The sequence below is a fragment of the Chinchilla lanigera genome, unplaced genomic scaffold (assembly GCF_000276665.1).
Source record: "Chinchilla lanigera isolate Chin_1 unplaced genomic scaffold, ChiLan1.0 scaffold00005, whole genome shotgun sequence".
Taxonomy (NCBI): Eukaryota; Metazoa; Chordata; class Mammalia; order Rodentia; family Chinchillidae; genus Chinchilla; species Chinchilla lanigera.
The window spans coordinates 41050023-41070224 of NW_004955406.1; the positions used below are offsets into that span (position 1 = coordinate 41050023).

A 20202-nucleotide genomic window follows, 5' to 3' on the forward strand; every position below is an offset into this window, starting at 1 on the left:
TTTTTTTTTTTTTTTAAGTACCGCGGGCAGGAGAAGCAACCTGGCACCCTGGGAGGCCCAGAGTTTTTCCACCGAATGTGACTGTTCAGTGGGGTCAGGCCAGATCTGCTGCTGCAGGAGAAACGGGAGTCCTGGGAAGCATGGAGTCCAGGAGGGTTTTATTATTTGTGTGTGTGTGTGTGTGTGTGTGTGTGTGTGTGTGTTGGAGTGGGGGGTGCTAGGGCTTGAGCGTGCATCCCGAGCAGAGGCTGTACCATCTATCTTCACCCCAGCCCTTTGCTCCTGTTTTGATTATGCAGCTTGTGTGTCCCACCAATAGCAGCTTGGACTTAGAGACCTGAGGGGGCGGCGCACCTCCATAAACAATAGAAGGTAGTTCTCAAATCACTATTCCGGTTTTAATGGAGTGTTTTTTTCTGGGCACAAAGGAGGGCAGACAGTATCAGGGTGCGGCATAGGGGAGCCAGCAATCCATTTCCAGACAGTGCAAGGAACATGTGGGCTTGTAAAATACTCCCCTCCCCTGATCAGTGGGATATCCCTGTAAAAATACTTCCCAGTACAGGAACTTAGCTGTCATAGTGGATGCATCTCCACCAGAACATAGCATTCACATTATTTAAAGCAACAAGATTCACTTTAAAAAAAAAAACAAAACAACACAGAGTTGAGAACATAAACTATTTAAAAATAAATAAGGACATCCTAAGGTCCTGGAAGCCCAGAGAAACAGACACATCCACAGTCCAGACTTCAGGAGCAGCTTAGAGGCAGAAGTTTCAGTCTTTGAGGTGCAAGGTGGGGTCCAGAGAAACTCTGACTCCTGAGGTGAGGCCACACAGAGGCCTGAGCCTTTTCAAGTCTTAGATTCACAAGCAGCGACTTCAGGAACCTGGAGCTTGGCGTGGAGGATGGGAAAGAGAACCTCTGAGGAAGCAGAGGCCGTTTTTACTCCTAAGATGCACCAGGGAGGGTCCCTGCAGGTCACTCCCTGCTCCAGTGGTTGATGGGATGGAACTGTGTGAAGACGGTCCTTCCCCACTTCGGCAGGGACGAGCCTGGCTGGGGCTATGCTCAGAAGGCACCAGGAGCGAAACTCAAGGCAATACAGACCTGGATGGAGAGCTCTTTCCAGGTCTTGGCGGCCCCTCCACAGATACAAGACAAGGGACTGTGCCGTCGCCTTCCCATTCTTCCACCACGTTCCTGGTTTGACCAGGTGTAAGACACGGAACCCTTGTGGCACTTCATTCACCCGCTCTCCCATCCAGGCCTCCGCGGCAGATGCTCAGCCTTCGCAGCTGGGATGCTGGTCCCGGGAGAAGCCATTAGGCCCACGAGGTGCAGCCAGCTGCGTTTTAGAGCCTGCCCAGGCTGGGCCAATGCCCCGTAACCGTCAGCTGAGCTTTGAGCAGACCCGCAGGGACTGGCGGTAGTCCTCTGTTACCTCCTGGCAGTCTGTCAGGGAGAAGCAGCTATTGCTCAGGGGGTCTTGCTGCCAGCGCCTCAGGCGGCTGCCAGAGCCCTGTGTAAGGGGTTCCTCAAGCTCAGTGAGGTTGTCCACAGACACACAGCCCCGAAGAGGGGGCTCAGGGAGCCTTTCGGGCAAGTCCAGCTGGTCGAAGGACTCAGAGGACAGGATGCTGTCCTCACTCACAGCCCCTGATGGGGAGGGGCGGCTGACCCGGGCTGCGGGGTGAGGGTTGGCCAGTTGGTCCAGGGAACCAAAGGTGGTGGGGGCTGTGAGCTCCAAGGCTGTTCTTGAGAATTTGCCGTTGACTTTGAGGATGCCCTTGCGATGAAAGAGCAACCCTGGGGCCTGTGGCGGCTTCTGCCGCTCCTGTTCTCCACTCACAAACACGTCGCCTGCATCCAGGAGCTCCCCAGACTCGCTGGGCTCCGGAGAGGAGTAGTAGCCTGACTCCCGCTGCTGAGACTTCTTGAGGATGCCCTTCTTGGGGACCAGGGGGACGGTCTGTCCCGTGCCCTCAGGAACTGGGCTGGGCTCCTGCGTAAGTGCCTGTGGCCCCTCTGAGGAGTTTGACACCCTCTTTTTGAGGATGCCCTTTGGCAGCTTGAGGCTGCCCTTCCCAGGACGAGGGGAGACATCCTCAGCTAGGTCACCTTGAAGAGACTGGGCCATGTCATTCTCCTTGCGGGACTTCTTGAGTGAGTGCTGGCGCTCCAGGCTGAGTGTGCTGCCACTGCCGCCGCCGCCACCACCACTGCTGCTGCCTCCTCCACCACCTGGCGCATGCTGCCTGAGGAAGCTGCACACCTTGGCCCCGTTCTCCAGGAGTGGGCGGGAGGATCGGCGGAGCCAGTCAGCCATGGAGGCTCGGGCAGAGTCACTGCCATTGTGTCCACCCTCGCGCACAGCATCCAGTTCCCCCACACAGGTGGTGTAGCCCCAGTTGACCCACCAGTGACTGGCCACATCCTCCAGGGTGGCCCGGCGGGTGGGGTTCACCATCAATAGCCACCGGATCAGGCCACAGGCGTCTGGAAGACAAAGGCAGGGGATTCAGTTCAGTACTTGCAAGGAAGGGTACCCCATAGCCCCTTCTCACTGGCTGGCCCCCATCTGAGCCAAGATACTGTTCACCCTTGGGCCCCATATGTGCCACTGCCCAGGCTGCTCCCCAGGCCAGTTTTCCCAAGTAGACTCTACAACTGCCTCTTTGTCCCATGACCCTTTCGTTACCTCTTGTTGGAATGTACATAGAAAGTGTACTTTCCTTTATCTCCACTGACATTCAACCCTCTCAGAGTAAGGACTGTGCTCAAGAGTAAACTAGGCTCTTCTTCACCTCTTCTTGCCTTCTATATCACATATGAAAGGTCAGAAAGATCTCTGAGGACGAGGACAAAAGCAATAGACAACTGTTTTGTTTTGTTTTCTTTTCTTTTCCTTTTTTGTCTTTTTGAGACAGGGTCTCACTATGCAGTTCAGGCTGGCCTTGAGCTCACTTTGTAGCCCAGGCTGGTCTCGAACTCATAACGATCCTCCTGCCTCAGTCTCCCAAGTGCTGGGATTACAGGCGTGCGCCACCATGCCCAGCTTAAGCAATAGACAACTGTAGCCAAGAGGATCTAAGTTAGATCTTAGGCACTTCCCAAATAGAATCAAGTATGCTCCCTGGGGACTGGGAGACATCTTCCCCTTCCTCAGAGGTCTCACACACGGAGGTATGACTGTGGAGGGCACCCTAAGCTACCATAAGTCACAATGGACTAGTGCCCTCTTGACTTTAGTTCCACTCTTTAATTCTGGCCTCAGAATTCAAGGATGCTCACCCAGGCCTGGATGAGAACACCCATCTCTTTCACTCACCAGAGGGTTTGGGCGGCTCGCAGTATGCCCCACTGCTGATCTGCTTCACCAGCGTCTTGTGATCCTGCCCGTCGAAGGGCATGGTGCCATGAACCAGGATGTAGAGGAGAACACCCAGAGACCAGCTGTCCACCTGAGAGAGAGTGAGGGATTGGGTCAGCAAGAATATCCCATGCCACAGCCTGGGGAGCTGTTAGCCTGACCTGCACAGCCAGGGGGCAGAGAGACACATGGAGGGCTGAGAGGCCAGTGTGTGACATAAGGATGACTCCCTTTTGTACCCAGGGCCAAAGATGGGACAATGCAGAAGGTGCAGAGACTCATAGGGGAAGATGCTGTTCATCACCTCCCTGGGGGGGCCAGCCCTTCTAGAGTGACTGTGACAGCTGCCATGTCTTCCAAGGAGGCGGGACTAAGTGCTGGGAGGTCGGGGAGGAATGGGAGTGAGGAAAGTGACAGGGGCAAGGCGGAGAGGGGATTCATCTAGCACCAGCTCTGCCATCTCTGGCTAGAGGCCTGGCAAGTCCCTGCTTTGGGAGCCTGCGTTTTATTCTCTGAAAAAGGAAATGACTAGAAAACTAGCCCATCTATCCGTAACGCCTAAAGTCACAACAAATGACTAAGGCAGGTAGAGGAGGAGCCGCTTACCTCTGGACCCATGTAAGGTTTCCCGTTGACGATCTCGGGTGATGCATAGAGGGGGCTCCCACAGAATGTTTGCAAGAACTTGCCTTGGTGGTAGAGGTTAGAGAGGCCAAAGTCGGCGATCTGCAGGTTTGGAACAAACATGGACGTGGTCATGCCAAGGCCTGGGATGCTCTGCAGCTCTCAGCCTGCCCTTCTTCAGACCCAGGGGAAACTCCAGCAGAAGGAGAGTGTCCCCTGCCTCCCACCCCACACTGGGCACTGTCAGCATAGTTCATTTCCTGGAAGAAAGTGCCCCAATGATGGGCGTTAATGCAGAGTATGTAGGCAGAGGTACATGGGGCTCCGGGATGGCCAGTGCTTGAAGACCCATTTGCTCATGCATGCTGTGTTCCACTCAGGAGGGATTCCGTCTCCTGCATGTATACACCTTCCTGATCCTGCATGTTTACCTCCCCTGAGAAGCCCTTCAAGGCCCCAGATCTTTTCTATGATGCCCCAGAGTTTCCAGTGGCTCTCTGCAGCTCTCTGCTCATCAGGTGTGTCTTCCAATCTGACCATACTTCTCCTCACCCCATCTGCAGCTCCTCACACAGGGAAGGCCCTCTATGAGATTCAGTGGACACTTCTGGACTACATGGAGGGTCAGCCAGATGGGAGAAGAGGGGCAATCACACACCACTGCCACAGTCCCAAGAGGTACTCAAGGCCCTGAATGCCAAACCATGCCAGGCCTGAGATGCACTTCCCTGCCGTGGCTCCTCTCTGCCCACAGAGATCACTAAAGGGTGAGGGTAAGACAAAGATCAGGGATCTTCTTGTAGGATTCCCTGAGACTCTGAGTCTGAGGGCTCGAGACCCCAACCCAAGGCTCTCACTCCCTAGAGAGCCTTTCCACCTGGCCTCAGCTGGAGGGAGAAGTCAATACCCCGTTGATCCTCACCTCCTCACTCCATGGAAGGCTGCTGTGCCCAGTGTGGGGAGGGACTGTTTATGAAATTTGCTCCTTTGTTTATGGTTTTATTGGCCTCTTATCAAACAGTTACCAGGGGAAGCCCATAACGAGGCTTATGACTTGTACAGAAAAGAGAGTGCGTGCCTGTCCGGGTTAAGTGTGTTTACCAGCACTGCTTCCCCTCCTTCCATGCCAGTCAGCATCAAAGAAAGCCCCACCTGCTCCGGGAACTGGCTGAGTGAGGGCAAGGACTCAGTACCAAGGCACTACAGGGCACAGGTCAGGGACCTCAGAGAAGACTATGCTCTGTGTCAGAAGGATTCTGAGGAGGGTCAGGGTGCAGTCACTTTCTTGGGTGCCTGTCGGGCCAGCCCGTCTGCATCAACCAGCTCTAGCCTTCTACCCTCTCCAGTCCTGAGACCTAAATTCACTCAGTCAATACGATCTTTTCCTGACTGACTGAAACATAACTACTTCAGCCTGGGAATCCAGCAGCAGCAGCAAATAGGAAGGTGGCACTTGAGGTACTCCATTGTTGGGAAAGGTGCCAAAGGGCTGCCTAATCACAGCAAGTTTGATCGTACACGTGTGCGTGTGAGTATGCATGTGCACAGGTAGGGAGAACTCTGACCACTGCCCTGTCCCTGCTAATCCCAAGGCTGTGAGCAAAGTCTGACCTTAGATCTTGACTCCTGTCAGCCTTAGGACATCCAAAAAACACTGTACTGTGAGTCAGAGATCTTGGTTCTAGCCCAGGTTCTGCCTCTCACTAGCCATGTGACATTGTACAAGCTACCCATTTGAAGGCCTGTGTCCCCATGCTGTAGGAACAGCTGTTGGAATGAGTGATGGCTGGGGTCCCTAACAGTACCAGCAGTGCCAACAGAGAAGTCTGTGCTCTTCCCGATTCCTTCAGGAACCCACTATGAGCTCGGGTCTAAGTGGTCAGATACAGTGCAGAAAACCTAGGGTGAGACCAAGATGGTCTGGAAGCTAAAGATGGGACTCACCTTGATATTTCCATTGGCATCTAAGAGGATGTTCTCCAGCTTGAGATCTCGGTGGACAATCCCATTCTGAAAGAGAGGGAGCTGAGTCAGGGCAAGGGGGAAGTGCAGCAGACACGCAGGCGCCGAGCAGGACAGAGCATGGGCAGGCTGGGATACCCAACCTTACTGATATGTAATGCGAGAAACCATAGGTCCTTTGAGTCTCAGCTGAGACCGTCAAAGCCAGAGACATCAACACTGCCTGGTCTGACAGTCCCAACTGCATGCTGCCTGCCTGTATGACGCTGGGCAAGTCACAGAATCTCGGGTTCACACCAGCCCTTTGGAGCATGGCTGGGGCAGGTGGGCGCTCACCTGGTGGCAGTAGTGCACGGCAGAGACTATCTGCCGGAAGAAATGCCGGGCTTCCCGTTCGCTTAGCCGCTGCCGCTCACTGATGTAGTCATACAGGTCTCCCTGGCTGGCGTACTCCATGACAATCACAATCTTGCTGCTGTTCTCAAACACTGGGCAGAGCAAGGCAGATGTCAGGCCTTCCCAGGGTACATCGTCCCCCACCAGGCACCACATACTCTTTCCCGATCCCAAACTACACAGGACCTCCCTGCAAGGATGTTGGCTAGTGGGCTGGAAATGCAGGCTAGAAAAGGGCCTCTGGGGAAGCTCAGCATCTTCTCTGAACAACAAGTTAAGACCAAGGCAGTGGCTGACCCTTGGTTCAGGCTTTCAAGGATTCTGAAAACCACACTGAAAATTCCTAGGAAAGCAGAGACATCGCCTGGATGAGAATGAAACGCCAGGCTCTTTGGTTCAGAACCCCATACTTTTTGACCTTGTGACCTTGGTCAAATCTCTTCTAAGATCAATCAGTAAAAATGCAGGTTTGCTGGGTGACTGTGGACAAGTCATTCAACCTCTTTCTTCATTTGAAAAGTGGGATAATAGTGGCAATCTTGGGGGCTTGGTGAAAAACAGATTAAAAAAAAAAAACAGTGATGGCACCAGGTCTGACTGAGTCAGGTCCATGAGAGCCAACCTATATCAAAGCACTTGAAAAATAGTGTCTCCTGTTATATTTATAATAGGTGTTCCCATACATGAAGTTGAAAAATAATGCCAATAATGCCTGCCTCAAAGCTCAGAGGGACAAAAGAATATGAAAATGAACCAAGAACTATGTAGTACTGTGGGAAGCTGAGACAGTCACCACTCCCACCAGCTTTGACTTCCCATCCAGGGTATACAGGCCAGGGCTTTATGTATAAGGTCTCATACAAGAAGCAATCAATGAGTATGTGGTCATTAATTGGTTGGCTGGCTTCCTGGCAGTCAGCCCACCCCAGCTGGCTCATCATTATGCGTAGGAGGGGCCTTTTTGTCACTTCAGGCCTTGTCTTGGCTCCAGCCTTTTGGAAAGGTATGGAGCAGCTGGTTCACCAGACTGGCCCTTCAGCTAGTGTGTGTCAGAACATGTATGTCCATGCTATTGCATCTTTGTGTCAAACAGGTCCTATGAGTTTGGCCTGCTTGGTCAGCCCCAGAGCTATTACTGTCTGGCTCTGAGAAGGAGCTGAGGGACAAAACCTCCCCTAAGAGGAGCCCCAGCTCCCAGGAATCTGGACACAAAGCCATGGGAGCAGTGCTTTTTCTAGGGGAACACAGTGGCCCAGCATCTTAGCAGGTGCCTGGCTGAGACTCCACTCCTATGGCTCTCAATGCCTTTGCAAGGGTACGACATTGTGCCATGAAATTGGGAATCAAGGACCACCTGGGTCAATGTAGAAGCAACTAGGATATGGCACCTGATCCAGGCATGTGGAAGCAACTAGGATATGGCACCCATGTGCCTGGAACAGGTGTAGGGCTGATGTTTCAGCCTCCCTGGATTGCTAATGATCTTACTGGTCTTGGGAGTTCCCAGGACTGGAGTCTCCCCTAATCCCACAACCCCTAAAGCCTATAATAACAGGATGGGGGTAATCTGGGGCAGCCTTTAAGACACACAGTAACTGTCATGCCCCTACATCTGCTGAATCTGCATATGCAGGAGAAGCCACATTCTGAGTGTCAGAGCTCAGTTCCCAGACCCATATCCGTATCCATATCCAAGAACATGTGGATGCAGTGCTCAATCACCAAGCTCAGCCTGGTTCCACTACTACTTTGTCATCTGCCTACTCTTCCCTGAGGGAAGTATGCAGAGATACAATTAGGTTTCTCAGCCACTTGTCTGGATTCCTTATGGGACAGGTATAGGCCACAGGGCTGTGTCAATGGTTCTGGGCTTATTCTCCTTAGGATCCCAAGAGTGGACACTTCTCTCTTTTTTGCCTACCAAGAATTTTCAGACAGCAAGGCCACAGGCTGTCTTCCCTTCCTGCTGCTGCCTCTGTTATCCCTGGTTCCTTTCTAACTGATATTACAGCAAGGCTCAAAGCAGACAGGTATGTGGGGGAGGTACTCCCCCTCTCCCTCGTCACTCTGCCTTGATCACTTTGTTGTCTGGGTCATGGAGAAGAGGGCAGCTAGGGTGGTGAAGCTGACATCAGAGGAAAAGAGGCCAAGAGAGATGGAGAGAGGTAGGAGACAGCACTGTGGCAGGAGTGACTCAGAGCACAGGTTGGATTCTGAGAAGTCTGGCTCTGGGGATGCATGAAAAATAGCACCCACATGCCTGGATCAGGTGCAGGATGATATACATTTCAGCTTCCCTGGATTGCTAAGGATCTCACCAGGCTGAGGAGGTTAGGGTTCAAGCGGGAAAACCAATAGCAACAACAAAAGCTTGTCCTGGGGCCGGGGATTTAGCTCAGTGGCACCGCGCTTGCCTGGCAAGCGCAACGTCATGAGTTCGATTCCCGGTACCGGAAAAAAATCAAAAAAAAAGAAAAAAAAGAAAAGCTTGTCCTTCTTTGAGTCCCTCCCATGAGCAAGGCACTCAGTAACATCCAGTTTGATCTTTGTAACCACCCTGTGACACAGAGGGGATTATCCCATTTTTATAAATGAGGAACTGAGGCCCATGGATGACATTAAATGCTTTGTCCTAACTCATATAGCTAGGTTTCAAATCCAGTTTTCACCCAACTCTAAAGCCCTTACCATTTTTACTTTGTGTCGTTAACTCTGACTCCTCTTTTATGCACACATGCATGCACACTCCCAGCTCCCAGCTCCACATGCCCCATGCCGTACCTTCATGGATGGCAATGATGTGGGGGTGGTTGAGTGACGACATGATCTCAATCTCCCGCCGTATGTGCATTAGGTCTTGCTCATCTTTGATTTTGTCTTTTCGGATTGACTTGATGGCCACCTGGGGAGACAGAACACAGGAGATTAAGGAGAAAGGTCCGGCAAATTGAGGATGCTTTGAGGAGCTTGGTCCTGGGGGCCTCCCTGCAGCTGCTATGTAGGCCCCAGGGTGCACCCAGACGATCCACCTTACTCTCCACCAGGGTAGGTGGTGGAGAGGCTGGAGAGCCACCTTTTCTTGAAGTTCTCACTTGGGTTCAGTGTAGTCCATGCTCGCAGCAGGAAGGAGTACAGACCAGGGGACTCCTTATTCAGGGTCTACAGATGGACAAGGAGGGTAATGACCTACAGCCCTAAGCCTGATGCGCTATGATTTACAAAGCAAACTTGCCACACTGCACCAAGATTGGGACTGTTTTGCTCACCTTTGGACACTCGATGCCAGGCACATTTCCTGGCACACAGTAGGCACTGAATAACAGTTTACTGCATTAAATGAATTGACCCTCATGACAGTGTTAGGAAGTAGGCACAGAAAGTCTTGTTAGCCCCATTGAAGAAACTGGAAGGTGAAGAAACTGGAACACAGAGAGGTCAACTGACTTGCCTAAAGCCAGTTGTCACTGAATGGCACAAACTGGGTTTAGGCTATTGGCTGTCTGATTCCAAGTTTAGTCCTTTTTTATTGCTTTGACACTCAAACTTGCTATAAACATCTCATCTCTACCCAAAGGTAGAAAGAACTCAAATTTCCATCAATAGATGAATAAATAAAATGTGGTACATACAATGGAATATTATTCAGCCACAAAAATGAATGAAAAAACATTTTTTGTAGTGCCAGGGATCAAAAGAGGAATGAAATTCTGACATAGGCTACAACATGGCTGAACCTTAAAAATATTTTGTTTATTTTTTTTTTATGAGTACATGTTTGTAGTACGTAATGATCACATTGCTCATGGGTGAACATTGAAAATATCATGCCAAGTGAAATAAGCCAGTTACAGAAGGACAAATAGTCTATGATCCCACTTACTTGAGGTAACTAACTAGAGCAGGCAAATATATAGAGACAGAAAGTAGAGCAGTGGTCTATTTTATGGGTACAGAGCTTCTGTGTGGGGTGATGAAAAGGCTTTAGAAACAGGTAGTGTGGTGATTTACAGCATTGTGGATGTGCATAATATACCAGCCTTGTGCTGCGAGGCTGCAGTTAGGAATATGCTCAGGCTTCAGAAGAGGTGTGTCTCCAAGACACAAGAGACCGGTGAAATGGCCAGTGCCAATTCCGGTCAGCAGGTCTGGAAACCAGTCAAAGACGGGCAGATCATCTAAGCCTGTGACTGTCCATTCCCAGGCTCAGTGCTGGAAAAACACCCTGGTCACCAGAAAGGCAGGCACAAGGCATAGGTAATGAGAGGGCATGACCAGAGGGATGCCAGAGAAGGTGACATGGATGCAAGGATGTGGATCCTGTGCGGGCTGCTCTGGAGATACCAAGACTCTAAGAAGACTGACTGCTGCTTGTACCACAACCTGCACCTGAAGGTAAAGGGGAACGCGTTCAAGAACAAGTGATTCTTATAGCACACATCCACAGGCGGAAGGTGGGTGAGACCGCAGGAAGCTCCTGGCTGGGCGGGTTAAGGCTGAGTTGAAGGAGCACAAGCGACGTGAGCGTCTCCATGCCAAGAAGGAGGAGGCAACCAAAACCCTGTCCCAGGAGGAAAAGAAGAAGCAGAGCCCCTGTGTGTGCGTAGTGACCTCAGTGCTTAAGGAGACTGGTCACAAATAAAATAGCCTTGGTCTATTGAAAAAAATACCACTGAGTTGCACAAATGATTAAAATGAAAAATTTATACTATATTTTAGTACAATTTTAAAAAATCACCCAAAAAACTATTTAAGAAAACTCCAAACAATAATCTTTTCAGGTAAGGAATGTCCCTCCCCTAGCAACAAGCAAACAAACAGCTAGGCAGAGTCCTCCAGGACTTGCTATCTTAGTCCCTAAAGGTAAAAAATACTGTACAAAGGTTAACTCTTTTTAAGCCAGACATGGTGATACACAACTGTAACCCCAGACCCTGGGAAGCTGAGGCAGGAGGATCACAAGTTTGAGCCTAGCTTGGGTAACTTAGTGGGTTAGCAAGACCTCATCTCAAAATAGAGAGAAAGAAAGAAAGAAAGAAAGAAAGAAAGAAAGAAAGAAAGAAAGAAAGAAAGAAAGAAAGAAAAAAGAAAAAGAAAAAGAAAAAGAAAAAAGAAAGGTGGGACTGGGAGTGGAGCTCATCACGAAAGCCCTAGATTCAGTTCCAGTACTGGAGAAAAAAATCAAAAGACTAACCCCCTAGCTGGTGTGTGGTGGGCTCAGGAAGGAGGGAATGAACAAAATGGAAATGGAGGAAGAGCTGTCAAGAAACAGTTCAGGCACCTCAGAGAGACAGGGGCCTCAGTGTCTCTCTGCAAACCTCACTCCACAGAGGCAAATAGACAACACCCACTGTGGTGACTGGCGGGAAAGCACAGCCAAGGGCACACAGCCGCTGCCTGGGGACCCAGGGGACCAGGGTTCTCCAGGTTCTGTCCCTATCCCCGTGGGTCATGTCCCTGTCTCCCTCCCTCTCAGAGCCTTCGTTTTGTTTTCTGTGAAATAAACAGGTTGCACTAGGCTGTCGGAGGGGCTTTCCCGCTCAGATTGTATGAAATGAGCTGTATAAATGCCACAGGTCCTCAGAGGCTGTGACCTCAGAGGCTGCCAGGTTGCACTGGGTGCTGGGCGGGGTGAGAGGGGGTGGGGTGTCCAACAGGCCAGTCGGTTGGTTCCTGGCAAGTCCTGTCCAAGGACAAGAGTGGTAAATACAAGACTTCCTCCTCATGGGAGATAGGCAAGTTGTGAGAAATCCAACGACCCAGAGGAGGCAAACAGCTCCTTATTCAATTTCCCAGGAGGGTTTGCCTCCCCTCAAGATTCAAAAGGAGACAGAGAAAAGGAAACCTCTGCTGGTGGGGCGGGTGGGGGACTCTAATCCAGCCTTTCACAGGCTCTGGAGGCAAACAATGGCTTCCCGCTCACGCAGGGACAGTGGGCCCTGCCGGCCTGTGTCCGCCATTGGACAAGAATGCGGAATGGGCCCTAATCCCGTAAGAGGAGCTGCTCACAATGGCCACAGCCCGGTCACCCGGGCAACAGGCCAGGGATGGCGTGCCCTCCACCCTGCTCCTCCCTTGAAGCTGCATCAGTGAAAGAGGGAGGCCCCACTCTCTCTCGGGCCCTCCAGGAGCCTGGCAGGGAGGACAATGGCAGGCGGGAGGGACGGTCACCATGGAGCCTCCTCCCCGAGATGCAGAGGGGCCCATGCTGCAGCTGCAGGGGCCAGGACCGCCCCTCCTGCGCCAACCACCCTGCTCTCTGCACTCAGCTAAGCAGAAAAGTTTGTGGGCCTGAAATGGGGCAGGCAGTGGGGGTATGAGGTAGAGGCACTGAATCCTCTCAAAGTAGGGGCACCTCTCTTTTATGGATTCAACCCGAAGCATCATTCCCACACGCATCTCTCTCCACATCCCTCTTCTCTCCTAGAGAGGGGAAATTTTATGGACTAGTTCTTTTTTCTGTTTTTCTTTCTAAAATAAGACAATAGGTAAAATGCTGTGAGTGCTTCATAGACAAAGGTCTATCAAAAGTATATTAATAAATATAAGACAATCTTATAGAAGCACAAATCACTATCTACACAATTAAAGATATTTGAGAGTTTAAGATGTCCACAAATACAAAGATGAGGCACATACTGGATGCTTGGGTGTTTACGTGCACATGTACACGTAGGCAGAGAGCTCATAGGCTTAAGGGTAAAGCTCTAAAGACAACTGGCCTAAAGAAATAAGGTTCCAAAAACTGTGGGGTTTTGGGGTGCTGGACAGAGTGTCTTTGTGGCCATAAAATGTAGAAGTAGAACATTGGTAACCTTCTATATTAGTGATCAGGAGATCACTGCTCGACTGGGGCATCCCAGGAAGGACTTAGATTTTGTCGTTAGCCTCTCATCAGTTTCCCTGCAGGTGACAGACAAGAAGAGTGTGGCAGTGGTGGGACTGGACCACGGTTCCCTAATCTCTCCCAGCCCCACAGGAGAGGCCTCTAGCTATCTCCTGGCTAGCCTGTCAAAGTAAATTAGATATAGCACTAACTCAGGCCTAGACAGAGATCAGTACACAAAAAGCACACACCATTTGTTTGCCAGTAAATAGAAAACACAAATAAATATTTATTGGTTTAAGTCGTGACTATGCTGATCTTTGACTTGACGGAACCAGTGCCTAGATAACATTTTTCCCTTTCTTCCTAGCCTTAGGTGGAGTCAGTCTTGGCTCTGAGAACTAATTTTTAGAGAACTTTGTTCTCACCACCTATGTTCTGGAATAAAAATCAGCTGACTAAAGTCAAGTTAGAGGGTAACAACTGTCCAGAGGTAGAAAGGCCACATACGTGGAGACAGTCCTGGTTTGTCCTGGTGTAATTATTATGGTTGCCTCTTTGGCTCGCAAACTGCTCAAGTTCAGACAACATATTACATGGCCATCACACTCAGTCAGAAGAAGGAAATCCAAGCTTGATGTTAACAACATGGACATGAACACATGCCCAGTGGGTGCTCTCAAGAACCCATGTACCGGATACTTGCTTTTATAGACCTGTGCAACTCTAGGCAGGTTACTTAGAGGACTTCGTTAACTTGTCTAGCTAGTCTCCTCATCTGAAAAATGAAAGGACACTGATTCTCCAAACATGTAGTAGGTTGCTGAATGCCTACTATGTGCTTGGTACTGTGCTAGGTGTTGGGAATTCACACAAAAACTGGAGAGCCCCTGTGGTGAGGGCCCCCGTCTGAGGAGAAGACTGTAATGACAACTATAGTCGAGTGTGGTAATGTGTCAGCTGAAGGCCCTGCTTGCCAACAGGCTGCAGGAGCACCAGAGCTTGCTTTGCCTGGAGGAGCAAGGGAAACCATCCCTGGGAGAAGGCTCTTTTAGATCTTGAAGAATGGGTGAGGTCTGTTAACCAAGGTTAGTGGGTTAGGGAGGGGCAGCAAGGGCACTCCAGACAGAAAGGACGGGGCCAGGATGAATCTGCATGGCAGGATGGATCGCTGTGCTCCCTCTGCACTCCAGTGTTCTCCACAGAGCTTCTTCTGCTTCCTTGCCTGAGAGGTGCTGGCCAAAGGTTGTGGCAAAGCCTCCGTAACATGGCCATGTTAACCTGTCTGAACATAATTCCTGAAGATACTGTCCCAGTGAACTTCTTGCCCTGGCAGCCCTGCATGTTGGAAAAACAGCAAGGCTAATTCCCCATCCCATTTTGCACACAGTAAACACTTTTCCAAGATTCCCCAATCCATCAAGACAGATTCAGAGAGAGAGATGCTGTCCAGAGAAGCTACCATCTCAGAAGACAAAAGTTCCTTGGAGGTGCCCAGCCCTGTCTCCCATCTCTGGAGAAGGGACTGCCCTATATCTTGCCCTGGGCCAGGCTTTGCCACTCCATCCCATTTAGAGATATACAAATACCTGCACTCCTTTGCCAGCACCCTAGAATGTGGTGCTCAGGCTCAGCTGGTAAATGCTGCCTCCTTCCCAGGAACTCAGGTCAGAAATGATCTGCATTCAGGAAAGGATGATGGAAAGTTCTTAGGATAAAAAAAAAAAAGAAAAGAAAAGAAGGTCCAGAGATGCTGATTCCAGGTGCTGAGAGAGAGGGTGCAGCTGGGTATCTCTGATCATAGCTATCACGGGGAGTCAGAGCCAAGGTCCTTGACTCCTCTCTGGCCTTTCATGGAGCAGCTGCTGTCTGGGAGCAGGCAAGGAGCTTGAGGATGACCCACTTAGATAGTGAAGGCAGGGTTGGGCCAGCCTGGCCTGGGCTGAGCAGAGACCAAATGAGCCTGGGGGTGGTTCACAACCCCACCAAAAAACCAGGCAGAATCTGGCCAGAGCCCGGCAGGGAGCAGGAGTAAACTCTGAAGCGAGGCTCAGCCACCTCCCCCAAGCCCCGAACTATGCCACCCTCTCCCTGCCACCCTCTAGCCCATTCTGCCAGGTTCCTGGGCAAGGAGCTCTCCTGCCCAGCCCTCTTGTGTGGCTTGGCTGGAGCCCAAGGACAAGAGTCGCCGGCAGCCTCCTTCCTTGCTGCTGAGCCGGCAGGTGCAGGAGGAGCTGGGAGGGCAGCATCCTGCGAACAAACCTGTGGCCGCTGGCCAGGCAGGAGTCATTCACTGAAGCTGGGGACTGAGGAGAGACTGGGGCTTTGAACGAAAAAGACCAAAGTGGTTCATCTCAAGGAAGGCTGCACACAATCCACACCCTTTCTTGGGGCAGCATAATGCTAGGATACAGGAGTACCCAGGAAAAGGAAGGCAGGGCTTGGTCAAAGCCAGCCTTGCTGGGATAATAACATTATATGTGTTAGATACATTACATATCTAAGCATTTTATATTTATTATTTTACTGAATCCTTGGAGAATCCCACGAGGCAGGAATTATTATAATCCCCATATTACAGATAAGAAAACCAGGGTCACACCACTGGTAATGATCTGAACCCTTACAGTCGTAACTCTGAGCTAGGCACCCTCCCTGGCATGGTTTTTGTTTTTTTTTTTTTTTTTGTATTTTTTTTTAGTTTTTAGTTTTTCTTCCAGTACCGGGAATCGAACTCACAACCTTGCGCTTGCCAGGCAGGTGCTTTGCCACTGAGCTAAATCCCCAGCCTCCTCCCTGGCATGGTTTAAAAACCAGGAATGTAGTGTAGTTTCCCCCACCCAGGATCCCTCAACAGAGCCAAGTGTGTATGGGGGTGAGGGCTGGTTCCCAGTGACTCTCCCCACCCTTGGCATTGCCTGGGGCTCCGGGAAAGGCAGTGGGAGCTTGCTGCTGGATTGACACAGCACACTGAGGCAAGCTCAGGCTCAGCAAGGCCCAAGTTCCAGACCAAGACTCAGCAGTTGGTCATCCAGGGCTTGGGGCAGACACGTCTGGAGCGTATGTTTCAGGTTGCCACTAAGCAGCCAAGAAAGGGTAAGTCACTCCCTTTTCTGGCCCCGTTTCCCCACCTGTCAATGAACGTATCACATCATCTCAGTCATTTTCAAACATTTTGAAAGCCCACTGGGTGATTCAATATATAAAAGATACAGAGGTAGGCCCACCCTAAAGAACCTCACATTTGAACACACATTTGAACTTCCCTCATTCCCTACATCAGCCCCCCTTGGGAGGTTGGCTTTCATATACCTCACCCGAAGGCTTTGGTGGCCTCCACCATTCCAGAAAGCCTGGCATGTGTTTTTTTCTTTAGGGGAAAGGGGTGGTCAGAGGAGCTGGGAGAATCACAGGAGGAAATGTCATTTGGATACCAGGAATGTGTTCAAGATCCAGAGCAAATATTTGTTTTTCCTCTGATGCCCTCTTGGAGCAGCCATTAGTCCCACCCACCTGCCCCTCCCTCCCCATAATCCCATCTGGCTCCTGGTAATTCCATCTGGGCAGGTTGGGAGCAGGAAGTGTGCAAGAGGGGTGGAGAGAAAATTGGGATGAAAGTCGCTCAGCAGGCTGCCCTTCGCATCCACCCATCATCAATAATCTCCATTCATTTGGGATAGCTACTGTGTCCCTCTCCCCACTGCAACATACTGAGGCATCGCATCTCACTCTCTCTCCAGAGGAGACAGTCAAGATGCAGGCTTGCTGGGCATGGAAGAGGGCAAAGCTCCAGGATGGAGAAATGGTCAGCACAGCAGAAAGCTGCTCTCCAAGAAAGAGGAGGGACCCTGAGCAAATTCCCAGCAGCAATACTGGGTGGTCTATGGATCAGGGAGGTTCAGAACAGGTCCCAGCCCACTGATCTTATCTCTCTACACACAGCAAGAGGCAAAGGCCACAGAGTTTCTTCTGAATTCTCTGTTCTGATGTAATAAAAGCTGGAATCCCTGCCTAGAGCCACTAAAAGCTGATTTATCTCTGAAATCAAATGAGACCTCCCCCACACACACACCCCACAGTGACCCCAGTCAAAAGCTTCATGGAATCTCTGAACTTCAGCCTCAGTTTCCGGGCCATCCCAGGCCTCACAAACCAGTCTTCCCCAGAGCAGGAGCAAGGGGCACAAGCCATGAGCAACTATTTTCAAGCTCAAGCTTTGACAAAGCCCAGGCACAGCAGTCTCAAACCTGGAGCCTCACTAGGCCCTCACTCTATAGAAAGAGAAAGAAAAGGAAAGCCAGGAAGTACATGATTGCCCAATAGCTGTAACCTGGCAGCGGGCAGCTGGGGGTTCTGCCAGGCATAGCAGAGGAAACATACTTGGTCCTATTGATGGGGCCATCATCCACTCTTTTCTCTAGCACCCACTCTTCCTTCACCAATGAAATGACTTCCTCAATTTCAAACTAGCTAGTGGCTGAAAAGCAAACACAGTCCAAGGAGGGGAATGCTGCCATAGCCAGTAGGGCAAACTATGGTCATGTGCGCACGCGCGCGCGCGCGCGCACACACACACACACACACACACACACACACTCTCTACACAAGCACCCAACTGGATCTGGCAAAACAGAAGCCCTAAACCACCTGTTCTCTAAAGGGCTTGTTAAAATAGGAATTATAAGCTTCCAAAATAAATTTCCGACTGTGGAACCAGAGAATAAGTATTTTAAACACATGCCCCCCCCCCATTTCCATGTGCACTAAAATTCAAGTTTGAGAAGCACTGTTAACCACCGTTAGCTAACTTCTGGCAAATCCACCATCCTTTCAGATAGAAGTATCAATTCGTGCTGCAAGTTCTGTCCATCAAGAACACTTCAAATTCACATTTGTATCTGATTCAATCTTCCTAGGGGCTTGTGAGGCAGGCTGTTTTCTACTTTTTTTTTGCCGAAGGGGAAACTGAGAATTCAGAGATGCAGGAAATTGCCCAAGGTCACAGATTACCATGACAACACACACACACACACACACACACACACACACACACCAAATCAACAGGCCAAGTTCCGCAAAAGGCCCCAAACCCAAAAGTATCTTGAGGGACAGTGCAGCTGGCACCAGAGCCTGGTTTTACATCTCCCTGAATCGAAAACTCATCATAATGAAAGTGTGGTTTAGTTTTGAGGCTGGATTAAGACCTAAGAGTCAAACCCATCCCTATGCAGAGCTCCACTGTTCACTGGACAGCCAGACTGTAAATGCTGAAAGTCCCCGTATCTTGTTCATCCAACCACACACCTACTTATCAAGCCCATGTTAAGATTGGATGCCTTCTACTTTCTCTTTCCATTCCACTCTATTGAATAGTCTACTCCAAGCGAAATTCAGCTTAAAGCACATCTTTTCTAAGGACCTGCCGTCTGGTGTTGCTGGGGGTTCTCAGGACCGCTGTCCCTATAATCTTGGACAGACACATCCACAGGAGATATTCGCCAGGTCCCCGCCCCGCGCCACCTCGCAGTGGTGCAGAGGCGCGCTGCCCCCACAGACTGGTGCGCACCACGGCCCACGCCCCATGCCCGACTGAGCCAGCGCCGCGGGAGCCACTCACCAGGCGCCCCGAGCTCTCGCGCGCCTTCTTCACCTTCCCGTAGGTGCCCTTGCCCAGGGTCTCCAGGAACTCGTAGCGGTGCCGCAGGTTATGCTTGTGGTGGTGTCGCTTCACCGCCTGCTTTTTCATCAGGGGCTTGGGCGACTTGATGAGCCTGTCGCCCAGGGGCCGGGCGAGCTCCGTGGCCAGGGGGGTGGCGGTCAAGGGAGCCGGGCCCGGGCGACGGGAGAAGGCCAAGGACTCCATGACGAGCAGGAGGTAAGCGAGGACTGAGAATCGATCGGCTGCTCTGGGAGGGCTACAGCGCGGGGCACATGTCCCGCACCCGGACCCAGATTGGGAAGTCACTGCCGGGAAGTCACGGTAGCTACGGAGCGAGTTGCAAAGCTCCGCATTCCAAGTTCTTATGAACGCTCCGAGCCCAAGGCCCTGGCCACGCCCCTCGACGCCCATTGGCCCGCTCACCGGCGGCGCGTGACTAGGGCCTCCACATTGGCTCGCTGGGGTCCGACACCCCTCCTCCTCCCTAAGGCAGGGGCTGGGAAAGGTGTTAGGAGCCCCACCCACCTGGGTCTCCAAGGGAGGGGAATGGAAACTACAAGGCAGAGTGGAGGCTGCCGGGCCGGTTGGTACTACTGAAGTCCACAACCTTTGAGGGCCCTCGGAACTGCTGTAGCTTCTGAGAGGCACTTGGTCCTGGTTGGAGCCACCCGCTCTATTGCACTGTGCTCTCGAGAGGCAGGGGGCAACCTTAGGATGCTAGAGCTCACCATCATTTGCTTCTTTCTCCCAAGTCAAACTCTAGCAAGTCGTCTGATAATTTTTCTGTCCACAAAGGAGAAAAGTGAATGGAATGGGAGGGCTGGTGGACAGTGTGTGTGAGTTCACTTCTCTACAGTTAGATCAAACTTAACTGGATCCCGGAATCCTGGAATCCTGGACTGGGAGGTCCTTACTCTTTATGAAAAAAGGCTTGTAGGGCAGACGTGTGGTGTGATTTATGGAGTGTTCGTTCATTCATGAAAAAATATATTACACTTCTACTAAATAGCTGCTCTACCCAGCATTTTCTTCTCCATGACTTTAGAGCCAGGAGGACTTGTGCCACATCGTGAGGTTTGGCTTGGTTTTTGAGGCCTGAAAGGCTAGGTCTAGAATCCCCTTTTAGAGTGAAACAAGAACGTTCATAGGCTTTTCTCCTCTTCTAACTGGGGGAGAAAGGAAAACTTTCCTGAGCTTTTTGACTTGATAACCCAAATCTATGCAGTGACTATTGTTCTGTCTGAGGCTGCACAACTGGTGAGAGTCAGACCCTGGTCTGTGGAGAGGACAGTGAAGATAATAGGCTTTCTAGAATATTTTTCTAGGATTTCTAGAATTTCTAGGATAGCTTTCTAGAATTGC

The 20202-nt window shown here is 50.9% G+C and overlaps 1 protein-coding gene across 1 annotated transcript; it reads right to left on the bottom strand.

Moving 5' to 3' along the window:
- Positions 1-373: 373 nt before the first annotated feature.
- Nuak2 (NUAK family, SNF1-like kinase, 2) lies at positions 374-19044 on the bottom strand. Its single transcript, XM_005375354.2, has 7 exons — positions 18799-19044; positions 9140-9260; positions 6299-6450; positions 5945-6010; positions 3983-4102; positions 3335-3467; positions 374-2502 (listed from the first exon to the last, which is right to left on the bottom strand). Exons 1-7 carry the CDS (start codon positions 19042-19044, stop codon positions 1397-1399), a joined length of 1944 nt encoding a protein of 647 aa, XP_005375411.1. The 3' UTR covers positions 374-1396.
- Positions 19045-20202: the final 1158 nt, after the last annotated feature.